Below are 25,966 nucleotides of genomic sequence, written 5' to 3'. Positions count from 1 at the left end.
TCTCCCAAAATGCCATTTACTTTATATTTATGCCACCTGGAAGATTTCAGTCTACTCAGTTGACTTCAACTTCAGAAAGTCTCCAATTCATGCAAAGGCTTGTTTAGAAACTTGAATATTATTGCTTTGATGTATTCCTCTGTGGAATTACTCTCATCATTTAGAATCCAGCACAGACTTAGTTAAGACATATTACCAGCATTTTGGCTTACAAGGCACATATAGTGACAGTAAAGGGACAGTAATATTCTGTATGAAAGAAAAAGTAATTCTAAGATCCTTTCTTAATCTAAATGTCTTTCCTAAACACAAGTTCAGCAATTGATTAATTGAAAAAGGATTCCCACAAATCACGTGTGATCCCTCACTTGGCCTGTTATGGGCAAATACAGGATATAATTTTCTCACTCACTGAAGACCAAAGGCTCATATTATCAAAATGGCAGAATTCATATTTACTTTGGAGTGTCTAAAACGGGGCTTTAAATTCTATCTATTCCATTTCAGTCTAATTCATTTTCTTGTGTTGCAGTATTACTGCTGCTATTTATTTCAGGTGCTTAGAAGTATGCTATCAGACAGGAATATGTAATCTTTGAAGACACACTTTGTTTCTTTATCTAATTTTATTTTAGTGCTGAAGTCACTAGTCCAGCATAACAAGTAGGCTGGAAATAAAAGGTTTTCTACAAGAGAAACTTAGAGAAGTACAGAAGTATCTTAATAGCAATGCTATTAGATACAAAAAGCAAAATCTAATCAGCAGCAACTAAGCAGTTATTACTTATGATGAAAGGTACAACACCCTCAGATACACTGCAAATTTTGGTACTCTAAGCAGGCAGCTTACACTATTTAGTTTGCTATGAAGGACAAAGAGCATTATATAGCATGCATTTACTACAACGCTGGTTTTAGTTTGGAAACTATGCAGTGCATGACTCTTACCTCAGATTTCTCCAGTTTATTTTGTGCATCAATCTGAGTGACAATTTCATTCATATTGGTCTCCAAAACCATTCCACCCATGACCATTTCAGCCAATATATTATGGACCTAAAAGAAACCAAAAGGAAATTTAAAAATGCAAAATATCCTCCATACAATCTGGAGAGATGGTCTAGGTACCTCATTACAGGAAACATGAATTCTGTAAGTCACTTAATTAATGTCAGCATTTAATCTAAAGCCAGTTGGGAACAAAGCTCAAATTTCATGTTTCCTTCTCCAGTATCTTCTTTGTTCACAGCTCTGTTACAAACTCATCAGCGATACCACTTACCAATGCTAAGAACTTTCACATTCCACGTTCTTTTGTTCCCATTTTCCAACCAATTATTAGAGCTCAAATTAGCATCAACAGCAGTAACAACTCTAGGAAACAGGTCCTATGAGACTATACAAATTGCTCACAAAACTACTCTGGGCTACACCTGAGAAGAAAGAGACTGACATTCACCCACCATAGATCCCAAGATTTGGCTCAGAAGTAGAAGTAACATTCCTGAGACACCAGATAAATATGGAGTCTTCAGCACCTACAGCGAAGACTGACGGCTAAGACTCAAACTGCAGGAGCACATAAACCAGCTGGGGACATTACTGAAATGGGTATGTTTAAATATCCCTCTTTCCTGCAGCCCTGACCTGAGGATGAAAGCCTTTGTTCATGAATAACTGCTTCACAGTCTGCACTCAGAGCATATTAAAGACTAGTTTGGGGATATTTTTTTTTTTTAAAAGGCATCCTTCTGCACACCTACTTGTAAAAATCCACAGTTAACCACACAACGTATAATATTTTAACCCTGTATTACTATTTAAATCTGATGACAAGGAGCATTTTATTACTTTTCAGAAATAAACACGTACCATCTGGTATCTCAAAAGCATAATTCTAACTACTATTTTGGACATTCTCCCAATCTCCCTGTGGATTAAGGATAGAAGTAAATCTCTAAATCAAATAACCGGGAGGTAGTGCATCAAAAACCAACACAGTTCTTGGTTTTGTGCCATACCTAAAAAAAAAAAATTGATTTTTTTTCCCCTGATAAATTGTACTTTTGTATGAATTTATAATTTATATATATCTAGAGAGGCTGAAGACAGCTCTTCATCAGACCCCTTTTGGGCTCTTCCAAATCCTTCCTTTCTATATGCTTCTTATTCCTTTGTCCCCAGTCTCTAGAATTCTTCCTCAATGCAAATCGCCCCATACCTTGGGTCATGCTTCTTACCTTTCTCTGCATTTTTTCATACTTTCAGGATGCAATAATGAAGTCTAACACACAGTATTTAATAATATTCAAAGCATAGATGCTTTAAAGAAGCTTAAATATTTTGTCTTGCCCCACTTTTCTTCTAAAGGGATGGTTTTCTAAATACCAGTATAAAATTAATATTATTTGGTAATCTGCATAAGAAAAGAAATCGCAGCTTTGACTAATAAAATTATGTAACTATTGTAATCCACTGATTCTCTCCCCTCAAATATGTTTGCTCATATGCAAGCAGCAGCAAGATAAAAATAAACAGTAACTGTTCTTTCTTTTTAAATTGCAAAATCATTACAAATATGTATTAAATGCATAAATACACATTATTGCCTTTATTTTGTCTTGTTTAAAAAATCTCTAATTATTTTCCTAAAGAATCAACAACAAAAAAATCTTAAATAAAAATGCATTAAGTAGCCATGAAGTGCAAAAGACACTTCAACAGTGTATTCAAAATAGTATTTAAGTGAAAGATTGAAGGCACAACAAATAGGTACCTTATATTCCAAAAGAGATCTGAAATTGTTGTTTTGTAACAGCAATTTTAGTATGTTCTTACAAAAACCAAGAGTGCTTCCTATTTATGTTCAATGCACGCTCTAAAAAGATACTCTAAAGAAGAAGGAATGTATCAAGAAAAAACTCAGGAAAATTTGGCAAACACATTTTCTTGTCTTGAAGAAATTAGATTCTGGATGGTTCACTGTTCTGGTTAGATAATAAACTCTTGCAAGAGATCATGATACTCCCAGAGATATTTCAATAGGTGCCAAAAAGTTGTGAAAAAAACCAAAGTATTTCCTTACATCCCTAGCTGAATGTATTCTATTATTTTAGTTGTATAATAGCTTTCAGTGATGCCTTTTCCATCAGAAAGCATTAGACTCTTGGACTCAGTGTAGGAATCAGTGCAGGACTGAAATAAACCTGCCCCTCCTCCTCACAAGACATGTGAAAATATCTTGCTCCAGCTGTATCAAGTTTTTTGGCTGCTTGTAATACAGATCATCTTTAAAAGAGAAGTCAATTTCTCTCCTGTACAAACTACACTTCCCAACACCCCAAGTCCTCATCTGCTACAGCACATTAGAAACATTCATTCCCACCTATATTCCATTCTCCACATGAATTTCTCATACTGTATCAATATTCTTGAATTAACATCTGTCTTGGCTCCAGGTTACTGCAAGTCACTGCTGAGTCCCGTACAATTACTAACACTTGATGAAGATAAATATTTCCTTACAGAAATACCACACAAAACGTTATTAAGCTGGGAACAGCTCTTGAGATTACAGAGTTTAACTCTTCTACATGCCACATCATCTATTTACAACAAAAAATGCTCGTTTAGGCAGGTCTCACTAGAGAATTGCAAGAAAGCAACGTTCCACAGCTTCATCAAGAACTGAAGACATAGAGCAACTGTCATTAAAAAATAACTTTGCCGATCGTCACTTTTCTTAGTATCAGACCACTCAAAATACAAATATTTCAAAGGTTTCACCCCAAACAGCAACCACACATAAGCACCCATTATAACTAAGAATGTCTAGATGAAACAGAAGCAACTGCTGTTTTTTCCCTTTATACACCTGAAATATATTAACAAGCCAGGCCACAAATATCTGACAAGAGAAAGTTAATGCATTAACTCTGAAGGCTCAATGTATTTTATTTGTCACCTTATCTGACAAGGCGACCTTATCAACAGTTTAAAGATAATTTAACACTCTAATTTCACTCTCACAGATACATCTTCCTATTTTGTTCTCAGATCTACAAGAATACTGATGAACTTAAACTGGAGGGGAAAAATAAGGAAGCATGGAGATGACATCAAATTAGTCACAGCTGGACAACTAATACTACTGTACAGCTGGTGGCAGCCCTGCATTACTACAGAAGTTCATGTCTCTATATTGAATTCATTTACACTGAAGTTAAAAATCACTGCACTGTTAATGTCACGTTCAGAGTTTTTTAACTCAAAGTTTCACTGTCTCTTGTTGTGAAAATGCATTATTTTTACTAAAATATCTAACTAGTATTTAGAGTTCCCATTTTCTTCAGAGTTTGAAAATTCTGGTCTAAACATTTAATGAGATTCTCCAGCAGATTTTTATATTTTTAGTAAATCAAAAGAATCAGTTAAATTCTAGTGTCCATTTGATAGGTAATTTTCAAGAAGAAATATCATCTCATATCCAGTACAAAGTAAAATATTTTTCAAGAAATTTAACATTTTGATGCCCCTAAGTTCTTTACATACTATTAGAAATATTTTGTCTATCAAGTTATGTTAAGCAATACTCTTTAATGAAACATGCTACAGAGCAACAGCTCGGAGTACAGATCAGCCAAAGCATTCTTCAGCTAAAGATTAAACTCCTTCCCACAAAATGACTGCAGTACTTTCGTTCTTTAAAGCTCAGAAGCCAATATACAAACCACTCATAAACTCTTCTGTACTTTAATCTGCCATTTTGGAAATCTCCAACAAGTTTCAGTTATGGAAATGACTAGAAATCCTAATGACTTTTCATGACCTAAGTATCGGTTGAACACTCACTATAGGTAATCTGCATTTCACAGTTCGGTCAAGGTGCAAGTGTTTCTTCCAAAAGAACTTTCTGATTTTGAAACAAACTGAGTCAGTTTGAAATAGTTTTCTTTCAGATACCTAACTAGGTATTATTTTTACTCTACTTTTTCCTTCTTACTTTCCTTTGGCAGCTTTTGCTATTGTTTCAGAAAGATGTTCACAGATGGGGAAAGGTGACTGCACAGGAAGCAACAGTAAGCACAGAACGCAACCGAAGGAATAAATTCTGTATATTAAATTCTCAGCATTTTAGGTATTACACCAAAATATGTTAAAGTCCTTTTAAATGAATGGTGACTATAGTAAGAGCATTTCTCTAAACTAGATTAGTAAGTAAAACACTTGTTTCTTATAGCTGGAATATTCAAACGTTTCTAAATGTTTGAAAAAGGAAAAAGGCTGTTTGAGATTTTAAACAGACAGATCCACACAGCATCTAAATTACATGATCATAGCAAATGAAAGGCACCTTCCAAAACTAACTGGAAAACACTTAACTTCAGTTCTGAGTTATATAAAACCTAACCATAAACAAAAAAGAACATATTATTTCTTGAAGCTTTTCCTACTCTAAGAATATTCAGATGTCTTAGATTTTACAATTTTATGTACAGTACTTTTATGCAAATCTCCTGTATTATTTTCTTGTTCCTCAGAAAGAAGGCGCATTCCATTGCAGCTTTCAACTAATGAAAGTATTTTAGCAGACACAGTCTAGATTTCACTGATAATTAAATCACAGAATCCTGGAATCAGTAAGGTTGGAAAAGACCTCCAAGATCCCCAAGTCCAACCTTTGACCAAACACCACCATTTTAATTAAGCCACAGCACTAAGTGCCTTGTCCAGTTGTTTCTTGAAAACTCCTGGTTATGGTGCCTCCATCACTTTCCCAGGCAGTCCGCCTCAACGCCTGACAACTTTCAGCGAAGAAATTCTTCCTGGTATCTCACTTGAGGCCATTTCCTCTAGCCTGTTCAGAGCTACTTTGGAGAAGAGACCAACCACCACCCTGTTACAACCTCCTTTCAGGTGGTTGCAGAGGGCAGTGTGGCTCCCACTGAGCCTCCTGCTCTCCAGACTGAACACCCCTGCACCCTCGGCCACACCTCACAACACTCACTCTCTAGAGCCTCTACCGGCTTTATTACCCTTCTCTGGAAAGTAAGGCAGAGTTTAATACCAAGTATCAGCTGAACTAAACACTTTACTTGCTAAAACTACAAGATGTCATTACAGTACCTTGTCTACATGGAAGATTAAATCCAGCTCACAGACATTTTCAAAACACTTGTCTAATGTTTCCACGAATACCTGCAAAGAGGGGAAAAAAGCGCCAAAGGTCAATCTTTAATAAAAATTGTACAGTTTCATTAGGTGTGAGGTTTGAGAAAAGCAAATACAGAAATCAAACACTGGTCAGATCTTAAGCCATTAAAGGCAGCTACAGAAATTATGTGGTTAACATTATGTCAAAAGTATGCTATCTATGTAGATGGCAAAACTGTATGCACAAGCCAATTTAGGTTAAAACTCTGCTTAATGGCACACTGCTTCAAAAAATGGATACATCTTGAAAAACCAGTAACATAACCTACACTACAATTTTCTCAGCTGTGATTCAAAGTACTCCTTCCCATTTAATTAGAATTTAAATATGAAGGAAAAAAAAATCAGCTTTTCCCATCATTATTTTTAATAATTACTACATTGCAGGCATCTCCTAATTACCCAGACTGTTAACTTTGGTTTTAACTGTCAGCATCACTCCTTCCACCAGCAGTATAGCAGCTTTCACTTGACTCAGGCCCACTGAATCCAGGATGAAAAAGGCATCTGTCTTAATGCCACACCTCCCGATCCTGTGAGGTATATCACAATATAAATTTAGAAAAGTCTAGAAGTTTATACACAGGTAAATAAGTCATCTCTCAATACAGAATATAAAAGCATAAAGCAGAAAATCCAAGAAGCTGCTGAACTCCAGCCAGATATGGCCTGTACAACACCTTGCTCTGGGGGTTTCTGAAACAGGTCCCTTGGCATTTATGTTTGTACTTTGGTACACCAAGAGCACCTGATCCCAAATTAGACCAGATAAAGAAATGATGATTGTTCCTGCAGTCCTGAAGTTCCTGAATGCCAATCACCATGTGCTAGTGCTGAGTGCTGTCAAAGATTCCAGTCTTAGAGAGTTGTATGCACAGTCCCCTTTGTCCAAGCGATAACTCCTACAGACACAGGTAATGTCAAGATCTCTCTAAGCTGAATATAAGGTTGAGCTTAGGGTCTTCAAAGTTAGAAAGAATTTCTATAGGAATTTATTGATCTTTAATTAATGGTGAGAAAATAAACTGCAACTTGTTGGAAATTTTAATCAGTTTATATGTTTCAAGGCCATTTTGTCACAATATATATTTAATATTATTAAGCTGTCACTGTATGCAACTTTTTATTCAATTTTAAACTCAAACATCCTAAAGAAGCAATATGAAAGATAAATATCCCATTTTGATTGTCTGTTCCGCATGATTTATGAACCCCATTTGAGAGGCACCAGATTTCAAACTGCCTAGGCCCAGAAAAATAGAAACCATGTTCTGACATAGATCACAGAATTGGTTAGGTTGGAAACCTGAAGATGAATGAGCCAAACACGTAAGCCAGCACTGCCAAATCCAGCTCTAACCCAAGCCCCTGAGTGCCACATCTAGATGTTTTTAAAACACTAGGCATGGTAACTTCACCACTTCTCTGGGCAGCCTATTCCAATGTCTGACAACCCTTTCAGTGAATTTTTTCCTAACATCCAGTCTAAACCTCCCTTGGCACAAACTGGGGCTGTTTCCTCTTGTCCTATTTCTTCTTTCTTGGGAGAAGAGATTGAAGTATCTCTATAACTTCCTTTCACATAGTTGTATAGAAAGATAAGGCGCCCCCAGTCCTTCTTTTCTCCAGGTTAAATACCCCCAGCTCTCTCAGCCACTCCTTGTAAGACTTGTGCTCCAGCCCCTTCACCGGTTCCAAAGCCTTTCTCTGGACTTGCTCCAGCCCCTCAGTGTCTTTCTAGTACTGAGGAGCCCAAAACTGGACACAGGATTTGAGGCATGTCATCACCAATGCCCAGTACAGACGGACAGACACTGGCCTCACTACTGATGATCTAAGCCAAGATGCCACTGGCCTTCCTGGCTGCCTGGGCACAGCTGGCTCATGTTCAGATGCTGTCAACCAGCACCCCCAGGTCCTTTTCCACAGGGCAGCTTTCAGCCACTCTGCACCAGCCTGAACCACTGCAGGGACTGTTGTGACCCAAGAGCAGGACCTGGCATTCAGTCTTGTCAAACCTCATACACCTGACCTTGGTCCATCACTCCAGCCTGTCTGAATCCCTCCAGCAGATCAACTCTCCCACCCAGCACAAAGTCACCTGCAAACTGGCTGAAGGAACACTTGAACTCCTCAACCAGATCAACCACAAAGACATTAAAGAGGCCTGGGCCCAACACTGAGCTCTGGGGAACACCACTGCTGACCAGATGTCACCTGAATGTACCCCATTCACGTCCACTCTTTGTGGATAGAAGTCCTGCTTCTATAGACATGTATTTATATCTACAGACCCAGTGAAACAGATATGCTGGCTATTAGCCATTCCCAACTGTCTACATGGCATTATCAACAAAGATTACTTTTACATGTCAATTCCTGGCCTTCAGATCCTGCTCACAGTGTAAAAGAGAGGACAATCATACACTGCCCTTGCTATTACTACTACTATTAAAGTCTTTAAAATGTTGAAGTCAAACTACAAATTAACTGATGATCCATGCATTTAGAACAAGGACTATTCTTTAATAACAAAATACAAATCTGTAACTTAAACTAGGAACATAGAGCATATTCAGAGGCAGACTCAGGACAATAAGGTTCGGTGACAAGTTAATTAAGAAAATGAATGTGCTACTGTTAAATTATACTGAAGCTAGGCATAGCAGGATTTTTTCTTCAAGCAGTCATTAATTCATTGTGATAATAACAGTCTTCTATAAAAAAAGGATACGGGCAAAAAACCCCAACTTGTATGTTAAGAAGAAAAAAACTACGCACTTGACAACATATTCAGCAAAACAAACCACCAAAGATATTCTTTTACTTTCCTTGCACCTTAGGAGAATGCAGTTAACAAGGGCAGTGCTGTTTGATAATAGCTGCAAGAAGAAGATTGGAAACAGTGTAAATGCAACCTTTGTCCAATGGTTTTAGTTACAAGAGCTAGGAATATGACCCTATTCCTCGCATAAGTCACCAACTTTACACGATTCACACACTCCGACATCTGTCTAGCTCCTTGGAAAACAAAGGAATCCATTAAACACAAAGGCAACTCAAGAATCCTAAAAACACCCCACTCTAGATACATGTATTAAGTAGCAGCATGCATGCTCACACATCAACAACACAAAAGTTTAATTTTTGAGACATTCTTTCAGTAAATAAAGCTCCTACAGTAACACTTGATTCATTGTTGGAGTGGTCACTTTTAAACCTTTACCTATTACACAGCAACCCCACCACACACTAAATAAACTCACAAATCTCTGTTTACAATGCATGACCAGTAATGCACAACAAACGCTTTTTAATCTAAGGGAAATCAGCTGGCACTGACTATCTGTTCACAGAGATTTTTCACTGACTAAAGATTACTCATAGAAACTTTACAAATTTCCCTCATCATCTATTCATGATGGCGAGTTCAGTCAGAATAATAGCAGAAATGATAAGGTCTACATCCAGTAAAAATGGTCTTTTAAAAACCTGGTCTGCAAGGTAAACTAGATTTTTTACATTAACATTTCTTGGCCTATTTTAAGATGCCTTCAATGACTGAAATGGCAAGTAAAATCAGAGTCACTTCCATCAGAATTTTAGTTGAGTCAAATGAATTGCACGCTGTGGCAAGTAGTGCTAAAATTTAAGTAATCACTTCAGATGCTGCAGACTTGTAGATCAATAATCAGAAGAGAAAGCACATCAATTGTTTTGGGACACACACACATCAGTTCAGATGCATCTTGTGATGTTACTGAAAGAGTAACAAATAAATGAGCCAAGTAGCAGGAAAATTAGGATGCATGCTCAATTAATTACTAGCTCCCCCTTGTGCTTAATTTTTGAAATTATCATCTTCTATGGTAAAAAAAAAAAATCATGCCCATCTCCACGTAAGTAAACAGAAAACATGAAGAAAAAGGAAAACCGTTACACCTTTCTTTTCTAAGATACATGATTTAATAAAGACAGATACGCACTGGGAGCATAAATTAGATGAAACAAAATACCAAATTTTTACTGAATATATGCAAGCTGTACATCAAAAAAAAATCACCTTTATAATGAAGGGCTCATTTTAAAAATTAAATTATTTTAAAATAAGCAAATAAGACAAAAAAGGAATAAATCATACATCAGTAGGAAGATAACAAAGGCAGCAGAAAACTCAGAACACCTAATCGGTCAAATGTATCTGAGCATACATAATGTCAAACACTAACAAAAGCAGGTACAAAATGAGCTAAAAACAATACGAGGAACTCATACCAAGAACACCCCCTTCTTCTTCCTTAGCTAAACAGCAATGGTAAACCTGCAGACAGAAGTAATTCAAACTGCCCATGGAGAGTTCTCATTGCCATCATACGCCTCTCTGATTTTTATTTAAATAGCTTTAAAGCACCTCTGGTCAGGATCCTTTATCATTAAGAACTGAGAAAAACATGTTACATAAACTGCACTGCACTTCCCACATGCATCTCACTGAACACCATTATCTTGAAAGGCTCTATTGAATTTCCCATAAAAGACTGATCTTACAAACTCCGCTGCTTGCTGATTCATTATGTCTTCAACATACAGCAATGGGCCAAGACACTCACAAATTTTTAGAGCTGATATACGCTCTTAGGTCCGTAAGATAGCTAAGGTACCACTGTGAACACATTTTTTCCTTATGGCAGTCTACAGCTAGTTTTCACGTGTATTTTCCCTCCATAGAGTAAAACCGTACACTTCACAGGCTAACACAAAGATGCTCAAATAGCATGACAGAATTTACACTGAATCCAAGACTGCAAAATCTAAGCATAGCACAGATGCTGACCCATCTCCCAGTCCAAGTAAGCAAATATAATAAAAAGAAACTTGTGTTTATATATAGGGAAAAAGGAAAGAAAATGGTCAAAAATTAACAATGTGAATTTGCCTTAGGTGCTTGAACGAAAAAATCCAAACTGAAGACAGTATCAAACCCAAGGAAGAGTCTGTGATTTGTAATGCACACAGAATATTCATAAAGCCCGAGTCAAGAAGACTTACCTGTGAAACAGCTCTGACCTAATGGGGAGATAAGTGGCATTCACAAAAGTATCTTAAGTACCACAACAAAAACTTTCTGCTGAAAAGAACTGCAGACTGCCACACATAATCTTATCCTCTGTGCATTTATGCAGTTTCATGACAGAAACCTCCAAAGTGCTATACTGAGTTCTAGGTTCATTTTACCAGCTTACTTTCCATCATAAACTGGTACCTTACCTATCTACTTATTTACACAATTCGTTATATGAATGACTCACAACAACGTTCAGATGTCTTACTCTTACCTGTGTTATCTCTGAACTACAGTAAAGAAAGATGTATAAGAATGGTTCAACACTTTTCAGGAAAAAAAAAAGCTTCTTTGCTCAATTCAATATGCAGGTATATATACTGTTAGTCTACACTGCACGTGGGATTGACAAGTAATAAACTTTCTGAGGGCCCTCTTTCAGAAAGGGGCCCTTTCAGACACATTTAATTCTGATTGCTACTGCTAAGAAGATTAAACAGATCCTTCTTCTGAGCCAGTTTAAAAATTAAAAATATTTAATTAATCTCTATAGTCTGAATATTTAATATACCTCTAATACTTTATACTATAATCAAATGGCTGAATTACAATGATTAAGAGAAATTTGAATCCTCAGCAGCTGTGGATACCGTGGCGAGACTGTATGATTTATAAACAATATCATCCAGGTCAGAAAAACGAAGTATTTCTACAAATGGAAATAGCATTTTTATTTCATTTTCCTTTAAGCAATTATGTTGACATGTAATTAAACACTTGGGGTGTTTGGAAAAAATGTGAAATACAAAGACTAGGAGATTAAAATCTACTGGAGTATTTTTGGTACAAGATGCAAAACATTTTAGTTTGATTCTCTAATTCAAAAAGTTTGGGGGTTATATAATTATAGGTAATAGTAATTTCCTTCAACACCTGAACATACAATTTAGGTTGCACTGTCTAGGTATGAATATGCTTCTTTTCCTTGTTCAAGATATTCTGGCACTTCCAAGTAAGAAGACACACCATGCAATAGGCAACTAAGCAACCCTGTACAACAATTGTGCACATAACTTGTTAATGCTGCACTGTTCCAACATTGCAGAATGTTCTATGACCAAAGATGACTAAGAATCCAGAAGGGAGTTTCCTCCCCTGTTAGCCACACAGGCACTATTCTGGATCCGCTGTTCCCATCTCCAGAACTGGAGCAGCTGTTTTGAACAGTAGGAGGCATCTGTGAGAAGCTATGCAGCTTCAAGAAAGGTCTGCAGGGAATGGTGAGGCTTTTGAGATTCACAGTGCTTCTACAGTGAAATAACCATCTGATACAGTCTTATGTCTCAGGACAGATTTTACTTACATAACAAACCAATTCTCTTGATGTATAAGCTTTTGAAAGGGGTTATATATTTATATATATACATTTATATAAATATATTTAGCAGTTTAAATACTGGCCACAGCACCAAGCCTGCCTGAGTTTAAGAAGCATTTGAACAATGCTTTAAGGCACATGGTGTAATTCTTGTAGCGTCCTGGACAAGGCCAGGAGTTTGAACTCAATGGTCCCAATGTGACCCTGACTTGGAAGGAAATTGCACCTGGAAGCCGTGCAGAAGACATTCTATTTGAGGAGCCAGTGATCTTGAACAGGCCCTGTCTGCTCTACTGGGCTGGATCTTCTTAATATAATCTATAACCTGTGATGTCCTTAGCAAAAATTAACTGCAGGAATGGAATGTACTGATTCTGACAAAGAGGCTGCTGCATGTTTAGGGGTTAGTCATCCATGTAACACAACCTGAACAGACACACAGGCCTGTGCTGTGCTGCAGAAACTCCTTGGCTAAGGGATAAACTCAGTCAGTTCACTGTAATAGAGGAAGCTGCAGGCAGCTCCCACGTGGTGCTGGTAAACATGCCACCTGCATGGCCTTGCCACGACCTCAAACTGCAGCAAGTTTTCTTGAAAATATCCTTTCTAAAGAGTTGTTTTCCTGTGAGGAAATTATATAATAGCTCAAAGACTCAAAAGAGGGAGAGCTTCTCTCCACAGACAGGATCTACTTTTCCCTACGCACTGTAGGAAAACCCACCTGGGCTCCACTGTGTGTCACATGAAGGTGGCATGCCCAGCACCTGAAGAGGTATATGATTTACCATCTACATTCATCTTCTCACTCTGTTCTATTAGGCAGTTAACCTATTAAACCATTTGGGCTGTTGAGCCTTTCTTACTGAGACACAGAAAGAACCTAAGCTTATGGATCTTATTTCTCTCGAACGATTCCCACCCATCTCAATTCCCCTGGCACAGAACACATACCTAGGGGAGCATTTGCCCTTCTTTTCTAAGGCATACCTGTCAAAAAGCTCATAAGCCACAAGGAAAATTTAATCCAAAGATATTTTAGCATATTTATGCATTGTACATTTATAGTGAATATATATATACATGCGTGTGTATGTGTTTGAGTCTCGGTATGTATTAATATACATAAATACATATATACATACAGAGCATTGTCTGTCAAAGTTTTCATAATCTACACTTGTATACCAAATGTTAGAACTGCGCCAGTTTTATCTGCAGCCAAAAAAGGTCTTGAAAAGCTAAAAAAAAAATAGTTTGTGTTCAAGAGGATCCAAACAGTTTCCTCACCTTCCCATCAACTTGGGAAATCACTTTTTCAAAGACAGCCCATAAAACTGCAAACAATCTGAAAATAATACTCAGCACTTACTACCAAAAAATAAAGGAAAGCAAAATATTTAAGTTCTAAGCTACTTCAAAGTTGAATGAGTTATTAGGAATAAAAAAAAACCAAGAAAACAACCCACAAAGCAGCAAAAGAACTTACTTGTATGAGGTCTAAAATACCAAGCTCACTTTCTGAGGAATCCACACAGAAGACAAAATACAAGGTGGCATAGTGTCGGTAAATTAGTTTGTTATCAGATCCACCTATTAATCTAAAGAGGAAACAAGAAAAGGAAAGCTTAGGTAGCATCTCAGAATAAGCTGAGCAAATCCTCAGTCACTTTAATTAATAGGAGGCCCACTATTAAAAGCTGAAGCTCTCCCAAATCCAACTATATTGCATCTTTTATTTTGTGATGTAATTCCAACAGAAAACTAAGTAACAAGACAGACCAATTTATACTTACAACACAAGTACAGTTATTGTTATCCATACTGACAAAAATGACATCAACTTGTGCACCTTTTTATTAAAATCAATTCAAACAGATCACAAAAAAGCAGTACTGTAAATGTACTTCCATTCCACACTAGCAGGCAGACACTGCACAGGGACTAATCTGCTTTACAGATTAATGGCATATGCCTATGAATCCTTCCTGACCTTCTCAGAGGAGCATCAAGAGAAAAAAACTTTAAGACTGGCATTTGGATTACAAAAAAAGCCTTAAATTAGGTTTATGATCCATTTAACATATGAACATATAACACTAGTGCTACAACATGTTTGTTATCTTGAGAAGTAGAACTATACTTCAAGCAATAGTTTGTGAGGCAATGCTACAGTTACAGAAGCAATTATATTTTTATAGACTCACTAATCATCACGGCACTGAATGAGACGAGGTCTAAAGAGGTAGGTTCTTCCACCCCTCTGCTATGGCCTTCCAAAAAAAGGCACATAAAGCACAGAAGATCTACATCAGATAACTGACATTTGCTTTGAGCTGTAAGAGGCCTGCTGTAGGATCATTCGCGGATGGCAGGGAGAAGGAATTCTGCTGACCTGAGAAATTCTAGAATACGTGGTTTTATTGCATGGGTCGTGGGTAAAAAGGGCCTTGCCTTCAGCCACCAGCCTCGGCTGAAGGGAAGTCCCAAAGAGAGCGAGATGAAGAGCAAGGGGGAATGAGTTAAGAGAGAAGGGAGCCAGGTGGCAGGGGTCAGAGAGCAGGGGGAAGAGGTAAGAGAGGTAGAAGTAAGAGCTAAAAGACGTAGAAGTAAGAGAGCAAGGAACAGAGCTAGGAAAAGAGAGCGAGGTCCTTGTTAAAATGCGTTGTATCTCTTTTTGTGATGAATATTCTAATTTACAGTGACCAACCAATACAAGACACAAAATCCTATAGAATCTACATATAGCCTATAAGAACTACTACATTACCATACTATGTTATATTTTAAACTCTAAAAACTACTCTTTAGACTTTTCTGATTTGCGGCATTGACCTTTGGTTCCTTAGCCAGCAGAAAGGTATTGTTCAATCAAAAGGAATTCTCCTTTAGCTGGCTTGGCTATTGTTTTCAGCTTATATAGTAACTAAGACTCGGTATCCTACAACTCAAAGTAAGCTTCCATTTCTATTATAGGTTTCATATTTTCAGAATCTTTTGCTAAACAATCATAAGGTTTCCCTGATTCATCTTCCCCAACAGCCTGCTCCTACAGAAACAGAAGTATTTTTGAGGCTGAATCTACATGACTATGACTATCGCAATTTTTCCTTAATTCTGTACCAGAACTGAATCAACCCGTTTGGTGCACCATAACTCATCCCATTAATTTCTGTCATTATCACAGAGAGAGAATACACAGATCTAAAAAAAAGAAATCTTTTAGGTCACTTCTGTTTAAGCACTTTGCTCTGCATTAATGCTTGGCAGAGGGCAGGGGTGGGGGTAGGGAAGGGGAATCCGTTGTTTGTGGAGAGCAAGAATTACCTCTATGTATCAGACAACACTATTACGAACAAATAGAACAGTGGAAAGACATCGCAATTAAAGATTCCTCTTTTGTGATCTATTTACCCAATTCTTTCAAATACTTCATACTTGAAATACACATAGTTCTACACATAAACTGTTGAGGCCTTTGGGTAAACTGCAAACTATAAGGTGAAACCTGTCCTGAAAAAAAATACTGAAAAAAATATTAACCCTGTAATTGAGCAGCAGGAGAAAAGCCAGAATTGTGCTCTGTCTCAGTTTATTCTTGTTAAGCAGCTGTAATTTTTAAAAAAGTCTTCTGCCTTTCACTTATAGAATTCAAGCCAGAATGTTTCCAACTTGAGATCACCTCTAAGAACCTAATGATAGAATCACCAGTAGAGTAGTTGGGAAAAAATACTTTAAATTTAAAAAACAGTAATAAAAACATCAGGAATCATTTTGATCAAGAAGAAAGACATCCTAGCTGATACGGTAGAGCTAAACATTTAACTGACTCTGCACACAAAAAATCTAGGTGTTAGCAAAACAACTTTCAATAACCAGAAATTGCATAATGTTTAACAGACTACGGCAACCTCTATGTCATAGACAGGAGATCATGACCTTATTCCATCAATTCTGACCCCCTCTTCTAGAAAGTAGATTTTTACCTATTTACTCTTGCTAATGGCTAATAAGTACTTCAAAGTAAAACACATCTCCATTTCAGAATTTCTTCAGCTAAAGCAAGATGACTTTCAAAAACAATGAAGATTATTCAAAAAAGATTATTTTGTGTCTTACAGAGACAGAAGACATAAGCCTCACATTCCTCCTATCTTGCCTTTCCTTTATTATTAAAATATCTTGGTTGAAACTGTACTAGTAAGCACATTTAAGAACTATTTTTTTTTCCCTAGGTCAAATTTTAGGAATTCAAGCCAAAGAACAGCCCCAAAGCATTTAGTTTTCTCAAGATTTAGCTCAGCTGGTCAGAGCATGGTGCTACAAACACCAAGGTAGGACTGTGATTTCCTATACGGGCCGTTCACTTCAGAGACCTTGTGGGTCCCTTCAGAATACTGTGATTCAATGCGTTTGGCAAATGCCAATGCCTCTTAAAGTGGGACGAGAAATCTTTAGCTTGATTATAGCAAAACAACATCTGCCTGTTCTTTCCCCACCCTTCTATCTGAAACAATCATGACACTAAATACAGCACTGTGTCCATTCCAGCACCAGGGGGGAAAAAAAAAACAAAAAAACAAACCTTTTATTGCCTAAGACATTTTCGTACATATAGCTATGCTTCAGTTAGTAAAGAATATGTACATTTGGTGCAGAACGGTATCATTCCTTATGCATCAACAAATCTCAGCTGGCATGGCATTTACATTATAGCTGTGAAAAGTTGCACTGCGATCAGAAGTAACAATACTTGCAAGTCAGTATTGCACATTTATTTCAAACTTGATACTTACAGTCCTCCTTCTAGAAAATTACAGACATTTTCATCACGTTTTGATACTAAATGGAAAGTTTCTCTGACAATTTGTTGCTGCGTATCTTCACTCTGTGAAAGAAAATACACTTTGATAATTGATAATTGACAATTCACAGCGCACAAGACTGTAAAATACAAAGCATATCAGTGCTCTTGAGCTGTCTATTTCTGAAGCCTTAAATCTGCCAGTTAACAAGACGTGCATTGTTTGTATCATTTCAACACAAAACGCCATTATTTACAAGTTGCAGAAGCTGCATCATAAAGTCACCCTAGGACAAGGTATTACAGAGAAATGGAAAAGTGACTGTTTTTAAGGAACTTCTGTAAAAAAAATAATCTGAAAGTAGTTTTTTTAAGTAAACCGGATATGTTCTCAAACATCTTCAATTTCCTGTATCTCCAATGTAGGCTGAACAGCCACAGGCATGTTTTGAAACTACTTTTATCCATAAACAGAGAGTAAAACGAAGTCCCCAAAGCTTGAAGGGACCAGGGAAGCTAAAAACCTCAAATATGTAACACTTCCAGAAATAGCTTAAAATACAAGGGCATCTTGAGCAACAGGCTCTCCTAAGTCATGACCTTAACTCTCAGCAGATCAGAAACAGCACTTTGAGACTGAATTCTTTTGGCTCTTCAGAAACTTAATTTGTAACTTTGAAATTATGGTCATGGGTCTATATTCTGAAAGAAAAAATGATGACATATATTTTAATTGTCATAAATTTCTATTTTTCTACCTAGCTGCAAAATACTAACTTCATTTTATGCAGTTTCCATTCTCAGCTAAAAAAACTTAGACCCATTTTAAATTTTGTATTATGAAAAAAATAAATACCTCTTTCACAGATCTGACCACATTAATCTGTCTAGAAAGCAGGAGATGCACCTCTTGTAGAAAAAAGCTGAGATTTGCCTCCAGTACCGGTTCAATTAACTCTAAAAAATGCATAATCTTCAAAAGGTCCACCAACAAATCTACATTATTGAAATCACACATAAAAATACCATCTTTACAACTGCACCTGTTTCTGCGCACCAGAAAGTTTCTTAGTTTAATTTGCTATCCACATCTTCAAAACTTCAAAGCATTCTGTTTATACAAACACATTACCCTACTTCAAGCATTGAGAATTTGTTTTAAGACAAGTTATGAAACTAGTAGATCTGAATGATTTTACAAGAAAAATCTAGTACCCTCTGGCAATTTGTTTCTCTCCTTCCCCTTCTACTTCAGTCACACATAAGAAAGACCGGTATCAGTTACACTCCTTTAATTCAAAACCTGACCGTGCAAGCTGAAGTGTCACAGTCATCATTTCTGCTCTGAGGTGCGCAAATAAGATACATCCCTTCCAATAAACTATGAGTTCCGCAATAGCCAGAACTGCAAGAAAGGGGCCACAAAACCAAGTAACTGCACTGCTAGAAAAAGAGTAGTTTCTTTACATACCTTTAAGAAATACCAACTGTTGTCTTGCATTTTAATGCCCAAGCAGACCTCATATTTGTTAGGAAACAGTATGCTCAAAACGTTATCTAAAAATCTCTTATTCTTGAACTAAATCACGAGTTTCCAGTGCACTTTCTTTCCATTCAGACTGAATGTCTGTGCTCCATTTTCAGACCTGTTTAGCTGCTTGCCTTCTACCATTGACAAGAATGCTCTTTTCTAGTTCGTTACGTTTTCATGTCAACTGCAATTTTACAGCACACTGGGACTTTCCAGAAGAAAAGTTCTTCTTAAGAACCCCTCTCCCCCGCTCTGCCAGCCCTGCCTTAGCAGACACAAGCAGTACCGCGCCGGACAGCAGAGCTTACAGCACCGCTTCCACACGACAGCTGGGAGAGCCAAGCCTCTCGCTGGATAAGACTCCCTCCCTCCCTTCCCCCCTTCATCTTGAGAGCTTCTATAAAGCAAATTCCAGTAAAACAACACCGGCTTTCTTCGAAGCCTCACGTACACGGTCTCAGCAGGGTCCCTTTCCTCAAGGCGCTGCCCTGCACCCGGCGCAGCCCGCAGGCCCGGACCGAGGGTCCCCAAGTACCACCCCGCCGCCCGGCCATGGCACGGCCTCGCCCGCTCCGCCCGCCCCGCCGAGCCCCGGCCCGCCCGTACATAGCGCTGGTAGAACTTGGAGAGCCGCGGTTTGCCGTGGTTGTTGAATATGAGGATGGCTTTGATCATGGTGGAGCGGGGGCCGAGGGCGGCAGCCGGATGAGCTCTGCTGTATCCCCCTCCCCTTCTCCTCCTTCTCCTGTTCTCTTTCCTTCCTCCTCCGCTCCCGCTCCCGCTCCCGCCCTCTGCCCAGCCACGTCCGCTCTCGGGCCGGTGGCGGCGGGGCGCGCGCACCACGTCAACGTCACCGGCGGGACGACTCGCACCGCACGTAATACTCCCGGAGAGTCACGTAACGGGAAGACGACTTCCCACAAGGGACAAAACACCTCGCGGGGCGGAGGCCGTCCCTCGGGTGGCGTCACTTCCCGCCGTCCGCGCAGCAGCGGCATCATGGCGGAACCCGAGGAGCAGCCGCCGCCTGCCGCGGCGCAGAGCGCCGGCCGGAACGACGGCCGGAGCGACGGCGGAGAGGAGACCCCAGACGGCGGGGCTGCAGCGGGGCCCGCCGAACCGGGCCCGCCTCCGGCCGGGTCTCCGGGCACCGAGGAGCCCGCGGGCGACGCGAAAAAGAAAAGTAATGGGGCGAGAGGCCTCCGCCGGGGCGGCGGGCGCGGTGACCGGCAGGCGCGGTGACCGGCAGGCGCGGGGGCCAATGGGCGGCGGGGGCGGGCGCTGTGAGCCAATGGGCGGCGGGGGGCGGGCCCGATGTGACGCACTCCTCCCCGCAGTTGATGTGCTGCTGAAGGCCGTGGGCGACACCCCCATCATGAGGACCAAGAAGTGGGCGGTGGAGCGGAGCCGGACCATCCAGGGCCTCGTGGACTTCATCAAGAAGTTTCTCAAGCTGATGGCCTCCGAACAGCTGGTACGGGCGGGCACCGGGCGGGGACTTCGCGCACAAGGTCCACTCTGTCAAACCCTGCTAAGACAGTGTTGGAATTCAGTCTGCAGCTGCCTGTAGGAAACTTGGAGTAGGAGCACCTAGAGAACTATTCCAAGTAGACTCAGGATGTGATATTGACCAAGCTGTAGCAGCGCGGTGTGGGTGTGCTCGGCACTGACCTTTGGGCTTTTTGCACTGTCTGTATTTCTTGGTGTCTTGCCAGGCAGAGCTGTGTGCACCCTGGGCAGCCGTGTATCCCAGGGGAGCATTTCTAGGCACCGTGTACCTGGGGGAACTGGGTATAGAGACAGAGTATTTGAGAAACAGTCCAGAGTTTTTAGGATCAGCTTTCTGAATCTGAATGTCTTGTTTCCTGCAGAACTCGCATCTAAAATAGTTTCATTACTTCATAGTAATAGATTTTGCTTTCAAAATGAGGAGTTGGGAGGTGTTTGCCCTTGGGCAGCAGATGGCCAGTGTTACTTCTGGGTTCTTTCCTGCAGAAGTGACTAGCCAAAGTGGCCTTGTGATAACACTGGAAGAGCTGGAAATATAATTGCACTGATTTTATTGTTCTGCAGTGAACTCTCAACATCCATACTTGGACAACATCCAAGTCCAAAGTTTTTATTTGAGATATACAGTTAAAGATAGACTCATTAAAGCACTCAGCTAAAGCGCAGCTGAATTAATTCTGTTCTTGGTTTGGAGGATCTTATTTAAGTATATAGGCATAAATGCACTGGCCTTCTCATTCACCTGGAAATCATGAGGGGTCTGCTTTTCTGTGGTTTAATATCTCCAAGAAGATTGATAAGTATGATATTAACTAAGGACATTCTCTGCAGTTTGATTCAGTGACTATCATATCGTTATCTCAGGACAAAAAAAAAAATAGGAGCATGTGGCTTTCCTGTGTGTGGCTGAAGCCTGAGGCTATACTTCAAGAACAAAACGCTAGAAATTTTTATATCTTTTATTTGGAAGTAGCACATGATGCCTCAGTACCCACTGCTGCCTCACACGGCAGATCCCAAGGTCCTCTTTGTCATTGTGGCTTAGCTCCTGTACGTGTAAATGCATTTTTTTGAGCAGGAAGTGAGAAGGATGACTTGAAAATAGAGCAAGATGTTTCTAATTTCTGTGATGGCCATACTAATTGAGCAAATCTGGAATAGCGTGGATGGTTTGGGTTGAAATAAGAGCAAGAGCTTAAACCAGTGAGTTCACTTTGTGCTGCTGTGTGGGAGAGTAACGGGTCAGCTTGCAGGAAAAGGAAGTCAGCACACTTACCTTGGCCTGGTGTGGCTGGCCAGACAGAGATGACTCCTCACGGTCATGTTGCCCATCCACACTTAAAGTGAAGATCGTAACTGGTTGTATTCTGTTATATGCTTAAAGATTATAACAGAGCTTTTGACTGCAGAATGATTCTTCCATGTTCCCAATGAGAATTCCATCTCCTCTCTTTTTTTCTTTGCAGTTCATATATGTAAACCAGTCTTTTGCTCCATCTCCAGACCAAGAAGTGGGGACCCTCTATGAAGTAAGTTCAGTCTAAATATCCTTTCCAAATGTATTTATCAGGATTTGTCAGCACACCTCAGACACTTGATACGTGTTACTATCCCTAGCAGTATTAGCTTGCATTTAGTGTGCTGCAGTTGATATTCACAGATCTGTGTGAATGTGACCCAAAGAGATGTGACTTCGTGCTGTCTCTGGAAATGCATTCCTTCATGTGCAGTGTGTTGTCATGCCTCTCATTGTAACAGAGAGCTTTCTTATGGCAGGATTCTATGACACATTTATCTGATGGGAAGGCTTTTTGTTTGCTTCATGTACATGCTAGCCCATTAATAATTGTAACAGCTTTTGTTTTTTTGTTTTTCTTGCAGTGTTTTGGAAGTGATGGCAAGCTTGTACTGCATTATTGCAAAACTCAGGCATGGGGATAAATGACTGGCAACACAGTTGTTCAGGTGTTCTCTTCAAAAATGGAGAAAAGACTAACTTAAACTCAAGCATAAACACACGGAAAGAGGGATTTTTGCATTGCTGCCTATGAACATATGATGCAGGTGAATAGCATAAGCAAAGAGCTGGCTAGACTATACGATCACATGACTTTTTTTCTGATGTACATCTGGGGTGCAGGAAAAACACCTACATCTGCCATGTAGAGTAGAGCCAGTATTCTTGCTGCTGACTACGTAATTCCTGTCTCTGAAGGAAAACTGTTTCAGTTTTCTGCAGGACTGACTGGACAGCTCTGTCTATGCTGTACTGAAGATAAAAAACCTTTTTATTAAAAGTAAAGTCTGTTGTACATATAGCCTGGGATTCAGTTTACTTCTGACGTGTTGTACATCTGTGGTGTGTATCCTGTTCTTTGTGAAGTCTTCATCTTGACTGTGCATGGTCTCATATCATTTCACGACAGTATGTTGATTTTTTTTTTCTTGTAATATATAGGAATTGGTATATAGTCTAATTACTCCACCCTTTGCCTTCATTGTATTGGTAATGTGAGTACCTCGTTTATAATGGCACAACTTCATGAGAGGCCTCACAATACATCTCTCCTCCACAAATTTTGTAGTGATTTGTTGAAGGCTCAACACTTCAGCAGTTTTCAAGGTGCTTCTTCTGATGGTATTTAATGATTTGCATCTTTAGCTGAATGCTGCAACTAGCTATTGCATCTTGAGTTCATGAAGGAGTAGATAAGAGATGCTAAAAACTATATATATTCTCGTTTTGACTGATGTTAATTTTTCTGTTTCACCAGCTGTGTGGTCGACTAAACAGTAGAAGGCAATTTCTATTCTTTTGCCAAATGATAACAGTGAGGATTGACTTGAGGTTTTTTCCATTATGGAGAAGACTTGGTACCTTGACTAGGGTGCTGACCTTTGCTTTTATTTATTGGAGTTTGGGTGTGAGGGGTGGAGATTTTTAGTGGGTTTATTTGAAATGTCTCTTGTGCAGTCTTTTATGTTTGTTTAAGCTGAACCAAATTAAATGTTAGTTGTTTGCTTGTGGAATGTTCTTATGCTAGATGACAGTTTTTGTCCCTGGCGTAATCCAGTTCTTCAGCACGTACAGACAAAACGGCCAGATGGTAGTTTAAAGTATGTTTCAACAATAGTCTTGAACTGCTGTTTCATACACAAGTGGCTCTTACGTAGTCTCTGCAACCTGTGTATCAGATACTTTTTCACCTCAGAGGACTTTTGGAAGAGTAATGCCCAGCTTAACTTACTAACATTGCCACAGTTTGCATGCAGCATGCATGTATGCCACAGTTACGCAGGCATATGCCCTGAATGCTTGCCACGTGAATAGCGTGATCTATCATGGTGCTTTTTAAGTGGAAAACTTGGGTTCACTTCATTAAACTAGCAAGGCAGAATTTGTTGTAAACCTAAAACTTCAAATAATCCATACTTTTGCCTGCTCAGAACCTTGATCTCATGAATCTCCATCTATTTAAAAGAACTTTTGCAGAGGGAAGCACTCCGATTCTGTCTGGTTGAGGAAATTTCCTGCTTAGTTACTGTGCGGCCAGCACAACCACAGCAGCCACTAGAGGGTACACAAAGACAAAGGTATTTGCATAGTTTTATCTAGGGCTCTTGTCCAATTTTTTTTTTGTAGTATGTCCACATGCTGGCCCTACAAATGTAAGTAGTTTGTTCTCCTGTGTGACAGTATGTTTACCTAAGATAAGCTACTAGTCTGGTTCTCCTTAAAGAATGTTCTGTTGGTGCCTTTCACCTCACTTGATCTTAACAAATGAAACTACTGATAAACTGCAAATGTGCTCTTCAGAAGTGATGCAAGAAGGTTATGTGTGTGTGTTTTGTTTTGGTTTTAAAAAGTAAAAACACAGATCTTGAAGAGGAACTGCAGGTCACTGTATCTGCTAAATAATTATAGAAGGTTGTCATTTATGCTGAATCTATAAATAATTTTTGTTTTCTGAAGTTGAATTAAAAAATCATTTGCCTCAATTCCTCAAAATGTGATAATCCAATAATGTAAAACCCACAGTAATGGTCTGGATTTCCTTTACCACACACATTTTTGGACCTGGATAAATGAGTCATGAAGCTTTGAATTATTCATTTATCTAATATGCAGCTCGTTCTTTGAACAATATTTACTTAAAACTGTTTGCTTCAGCATTTTTCTCCTCTCAATTTTTCTCCAACCCCAAGTATTATTTTCTTGGCCCCTGGTTTACCAGTATACAGTAAGTACTTACTTGATCCAGCACTTGCTTTCTGTTTCCTCAGTGCTCCTAAATGGCTGCCTTCATTCTGTTACTTTTAATGACTGCCTGCTCCAGTTCTGCTAATTCTCCCATGAAACTTCTGTGCCTGCTTTACAGAGAGAGTCCTCCTTTTTGCCACTTTCCCCTGTAGTTTTGTACCTTGTGTTAGGGAGGTGGTCGGTACTTACCTCTGGTAACTCTCTAAGGACCATGGACTCTCTCTCGGGAGCTGAGGTGTGACTTTAGGTGGCAGAATTTTTTTTTTTTGTTCATATTCTTAAGTAACAAACTAGACCACAAACAAGTCAAGTAGATAATGTGTCAAGTGAACAAATAAGTGATTCCCAGTACATTGCTTGTAGAATTTGCAAAAGACATGTTAAATCTCCTATTTTAAAAAGAGACACTTGTAGCTTCTAAAATCATAGGTAATCCTGAAATGTTTATCTCTCTGAAAAGAATATTTCCAGCAAATTGGAAACATCAGAAGCCCAAGTAAAATATGACCTTTGTTCTCTGCGTTTGGTATGCCTTGAACAAAAGTGGTGACCATCATTTAAGTGACTTAAGTTGCTAGAGTGGAAGAAAAAGGATATGAAAGTAAGGACTGACTCTTGGACAGATCAGTGGGAGTTGTACAAAACAAAAATAAAGTCTAGATTTACTCAGAGTGTTGTGCTTAACCAATTAGGCACCATACTTGATGCCCTGAGAAGGCTGACCTGGAAGAGAGACTAGACAGAGCTAAAAGAATAAAGTAGGTATTTATTAAAAACCCTTTAAGGGTACACCTTGGGCAGGACAAGAGCCTGACCAGGGCTACACCCAAAGTGGACCCAAAATGGTCACAAAATGGATGACCGGTCATGAGGTCTCACTTTTATAAGTTTTGGTCCATTTGCATATTGGGTTTAATTGTCCAATTACAGCTTCAGGTTATGAAGTCCCATCCTTTTTGTTTTCTCTCTTCAGACTACTTTTTATGCTTTTGGGCCAGAAAGTTGTATTCTTTGTCCTTGGTCTTCAGCAGGAAAAGGATTTGTTTTGTCTACTTGATCTGTGAAGAGAGCTCACTAGCAGTTAATATGAGGCTCAGAACTACACACTTAGGCAGCACAGAATCTGAAAATATGAAAGCTAAAACTTAAGGCATCATACTGATATACTGTACTGAACTGCCAATATTTGTAATATATTTTAATTCACTTGA

General features: G+C 39.1%; 2 protein-coding genes across 5 annotated transcripts in view; one reads left to right on the top strand and one right to left on the bottom strand.

Moving 5' to 3' along the window:
• Nucleotides 1–19,674, bottom strand: part of AP3S1 (adaptor related protein complex 3 subunit sigma 1) — a 28,576-nt gene extending 8,902 nt beyond the window's left edge. For 2 of the 4 annotated variants that reach the window (XM_066181343.1, XM_066181345.1), the window contains exons 1-5: nt 19,592–19,674; nt 17,447–17,538; nt 14,140–14,251; nt 6,127–6,198; nt 949–1,056 (exon numbers count right to left, since the gene is read on the bottom strand). In XM_066181343.1, the coding sequence (XP_066037440.1) occupies nt 949–1,056; nt 6,127–6,198; nt 14,140–14,251; nt 17,447–17,538; nt 19,592–19,660 (453 nt within the window). In that variant the 5' untranslated portion in view covers nt 19,661–19,674. The remainder of the gene's footprint in view (nt 1–948; nt 1,057–6,126; nt 6,199–14,139; nt 14,252–17,446; nt 17,539–19,591) is intronic. The other 2 variants (XM_066181344.1, XM_066181346.1) reach the window with 1 other exon arrangement.
• A 16-nt stretch (nt 19,675–19,690) lies between these two features.
• ATG12 (autophagy related 12) lies at nt 19,691–23,519 on the top strand. Its single transcript, XM_066181342.1, has 4 exons — nt 19,691–20,168; nt 20,323–20,459; nt 21,961–22,023; nt 22,376–23,519. The coding sequence occupies exons 1-4, from the start codon at nt 19,691–19,693 to the stop codon at nt 22,433–22,435; spliced, it is 738 nt and encodes a 245-aa protein (XP_066037439.1). The 3' UTR covers nt 22,436–23,519.
• The last annotated feature ends 2,447 nt before the right edge of the window (nt 23,520–25,966 follow it).

Source organism: Chamaea fasciata, unplaced genomic scaffold, assembly GCF_029207755.1.
Source record: "Chamaea fasciata isolate MVZ Bird 193981 ecotype frontalis unplaced genomic scaffold, bChaFas1.0.hap1 SCAF_4, whole genome shotgun sequence".
Lineage (NCBI taxonomy): Eukaryota > Metazoa > Chordata > Aves > Passeriformes > Sylviidae > Chamaea > Chamaea fasciata.
Note: the sequence above shows the minus strand (reverse complement) of the source record. Positions and strands in the feature narration are given on the sequence as shown.

Coding starts and splice junctions, on each gene's coding strand:
- ATG12 (XM_066181342.1), top strand. CDS start 19,691: ATGAGCTCTGCTGTATCCCCCTCCCCTTCTCCTCCTTCTCCTGTTCTC. Junction 20,169..20,322: donor GGGCGACGCGAAAAAGAAAA/GTAATGGGGCGA, acceptor TCCTCCCCGCAG/TTGATGTGCTGCTGAAGGCC. Junction 22,024..22,375: donor AAGTGGGGACCCTCTATGAA/GTAAGTTCAGTC, acceptor TTTTTCTTGCAG/TGTTTTGGAAGTGATGGCAA.